This window comes from Ovis canadensis, chromosome 3, assembly GCF_042477335.2.
Source record: "Ovis canadensis isolate MfBH-ARS-UI-01 breed Bighorn chromosome 3, ARS-UI_OviCan_v2, whole genome shotgun sequence".
Lineage (NCBI taxonomy): Eukaryota > Metazoa > Chordata > Mammalia > Artiodactyla > Bovidae > Ovis > Ovis canadensis.
The window spans coordinates 13442351-13446012 of record NC_091247.1 but is presented as its reverse complement, the minus strand read 5'-3'; the positions used below and the strand labels follow the sequence as shown (position 1 = coordinate 13446012).

General features: G+C 41.7%; 1 protein-coding gene across 1 annotated transcript; it reads right to left on the bottom strand.

Moving 5' to 3' along the window:
- Positions 1 to 99: 99 nt before the first annotated feature.
- On the bottom strand, positions 100 to 1056 carry LOC138438058 (olfactory receptor 1L8-like). Its single transcript, XM_069586299.1, has one exon. It carries the CDS (start codon positions 1042 to 1044, stop codon positions 100 to 102), a length of 945 nt encoding a protein of 314 aa, XP_069442400.1. The 5' UTR covers positions 1045 to 1056.
- Between the last annotated feature and the right edge of the window lie 2606 nt (positions 1057 to 3662).

Genomic DNA, 3662 nt, shown 5'->3' with positions numbered 1-3662 from the left:
CCTATTCTCATATGGGTTAAAAATGCTCACCTCCTTTGCTTGATCACCAAAAGCCAGTAGAAACCAGATTCAAATGGAGAAGATTCCCTTGTGTGTTCATCAAGGGGGTGCTGCCTGAGGTTTCCTCCTGCCCAACAGCTTCCTCAGACCCTGTTTCAGGTCTTTGTTTCTTAAGCTGTAGATAAAAGGATTGAGCATGGAGGACAGAACTGTGTAGACAATTGTTGCCATGTGGTCCCTGACAGTGTAGGTGGACATAGGTTGTAAATAGACATAGAAGATGCTTCCATAAAAGAGTGTTACCACAGTGAGGTGCGAACCACATGTGGAGAAGGCTTTGCATTTCCCAGAAGTTGAGGGAATTTTGAGAATTGCAATGAGGATTCGTATATAAGAGAAAGTAATGAATAGAAAGGGGGTCACCAAAAGAACAGGTCCTTCTGTCATTATCACAATTTCATTGATTAATGTGGGGGAGCAGGACAATTTCATCAGAGGGCTGATGTCACAGAGAAAATGATGGATAACTTTAGAGTCACAGAAGGTGAGCTGATTCAGCAGAAGTACATGTAGGAGTGAGTGGAAGTGAGGCAATGAGCAGGAGAAGGCCACCATCAGGACACAGCGGCGGTAGCTCATGGTGGTGACATAGTGGAAGGGGTCACAGATGGCCACATAGCGGTCAAAGGCCATGACTGCCAGAAGGCAATTATCAGTGTTTCCCAGAGCATATATGAAATACATCTGGGTAAGGCACCCAGCATAGGAGATGGTCTTATGTGACAGGAAGTTCACCAGCATCCTGGGGACAATGGTTGTTGTGAAGCAAATGTCAGTGAAAGACAGGACACTCAAGAAGAAATACATGGGGATATGAAGTTGGGGGTCAGAGTGGACAGCAAGGATGATGAGCAGGTTCCCTGTTATGGTGACCAGGTATATAATGAGGAAGAGGATGAAGAGTGGCTTCTGGTCCTCAGGCCATGAGGAGAGTCCCAGGAGGACGAACTCAGAAACACTACTGGTTTGGTTGAGTCTTTCCATTGGCTTGGTTCTGGTTAAATACAAGACATCCTGTTATTTCACATGCTACCATTCCATAGCCCAAATCATGATAAGTCTTTGTTTCCTCTATTTGGTCATCATTACCAGCTATTCAGGCAAAGCTTGCCACTCTCATGGTTCTTGATGTGGACCTCCCTTCCCAAACCCACGGGCATCACATGCAGGATACAGGAGGCTCGGGGCTGGTACACTGGGATGACCCAGAGGGTTGGTACAGAGAGGGAGGTGGAAGGGGGGTTCAGGATGGGGAACACGTGTACACCCGTGGCGGATTCATGTTAATGTATGGTGAAACCAATACAATATTGTAAAGTAATTAGCTTCCAATTAAAATAAATAAATTAAAAAAAAAGTTGGAGGGGCAGAATAAGAGCTTTCCCTTAGAAGTCATCAGAGGTGGACCTCTCTGATTCAAGCTCCTTAGATCCCAATCTGGGGGAAGCTCTGTTTCCCTACTGGGAACATAGCAATTCAACTGAGAAATCAGTTGTGCCATTCATGTTTTAGTTTGGGTGACAGGTCATCAACAAACAGAATATGTAATATAATATTATGAAAAACTCTATATCTGCAGAGTGTTTTAAAAAAGTGTTTTATGTCAACTTCTTAGAGTCAGCATACTCACCCCTGCCTTTTCTATAGACACATTCCATAAGAATTTCAATCATTTTTAGATATTGGTTATTTATAGATGCTTGGTTACCATAAGAATCTCTACAGTGAACATACTGTATCAAGAAAGTGTTTAAAATCATTTTTTTTAGAGGCAGCATACTCTCACACATTTTGAACATACATTGGTATACTGTGCGTGCATGCTCAGTCACTTTGGTAGTGTCAGACTCTTTGAGACACTATAGACTATAGCCCGCCAGGCTCCTCCATCTGTAGGGTTCTGCAGGCAAGAATATTGGAGTGGGTTGCCATTTCCTTCTCCATTGGCATAGTACGTTGATGCATTAATATATTACTTCATTGAAAAAATAGATGCTTTAGTTGTAAGCTACTGAACAGTTTTTAAACCTCAGTTACTTCATATGTAATATTGGACACAAATATCTACATTCTCACGAAGGTTTAGTGAGAGAGGGCAGTTAAAACACTTGGAACAAAGACAAGCATATTGTAAACATCCACGAGAAGATGTTGATACTCATCAATCCCTGTGTCATCATTCCTTATGCGCTATTTCCACATGTTCTCATAATCAGTTAATTCACATGTATAAAATACCACATTCTTCATTGTTGAACTGTCGGGCTAATTTCAGGATTTTCCAGGATTTTATAGAAGAACACCTTGCTTATGCCTTGAGCTTTGAGTGAATTAGTAGAGTTAATATCCAGTTATTTATTGAAAAGTTATTACATGCCACATTTATGCTAAGTACCTCACTACATCCCCCAAAAAGAGGAACTGAGAGGCATGTGTTTTTATCAGGAGACTGAGGCTTATGGAGGTGAAGTGGTTTGCCCAAGGTCATGAAGGAAGTGAGTAGGAATCAGGATTTGAATCCTACTCTGATTTCAGACATGCTCTAGGCTCATGCTCCCAAATGTTATGCTACCCTCCTCTAGTTTTGGTATACTCATTATCTGTCACAATTTGGCACACACACTGTTTTCCTCATTTTGAAAATTTCCTACATGAATTATCCTTCTACCCTTTTAAAGTGACAAGTCTTTCTTCCTCCATGTTCTTCTAGTCACAAGAAAGTTGACCTACCTTTCTGTGTTGAAGAGATGGTGGAATTTGAAAATTGAAATATCCTTGCTTGATCAAAGGGCCCAAATGAGGCAGAAATAATTAGCCATGCTTGACTGGGGTGTGCCTGGTGTGTGGAGCTGTGACTGTGCCGTGGACAGTACCCTGAAGACAAAAAGTATGGATTTGATTTATCTTGCATCATCTGCTCACAAGTTGATTCCTGATGTTTTATGAATAGTCAGGGAATATCACGTGCATAAGGAGGTTTATCACACACAGATCAGTATTCAAAAATGGGTCACTTGTGAAAGGTCTGCCTGGAAAATGTGGAATATTAAAAATCAGTGGTGATCTGGTGAATTAATGAGATTGGACCTCCAGGTTGTAGATGTGAGGAACACCCAGGCTGATGACTAGAAAGAGAGGAAGGTTTGGGATCTGAGAATCAGGAAGATTAGCTCTAAAAGGACAGGGTGTATGAATGATGCTGGGAATACAATTCTTTCTTTCCTCTTATTTCTGTTGAGGGATTTTGCTTCCACCAAAACATATGGTATAGGTGTCTAGAAGTCCAGCTGGATGGATTTAAAACCAAGTGACATATGGAAATGTTACTTGGATCTTATGACTTCTCAATCTATGAAATATTTGAAAGTATCAGGGAGAAAAGAGTAATATATCAAGCTGGGTTGGAGTAGTCAAGTGAGTGGCCAGCTTCTGAAGCTCACCTCCATGTCCAGATGCTTTTCTTTCCTTCCCAGCCACTCCAGAAATTGATGTGCACTACGTCTGTTCATCAGGTCAAATCTGCTTCTGAGCCAAAGTTCAGCTTCTGTATGTGTCTTCCACATGCAGACTGGACTGATTGACAAGGAGAGAAGCAGGGATGG

Bases quoted from the DNA above. Each gene is read 5' to 3' on its own strand.
- LOC138438058 (XM_069586299.1), bottom strand. From the start codon at position 1,044: ATGGAAAGACTCAACCAAACCAGTAGTGTTTCTGAGTTCGTCCTCCTG.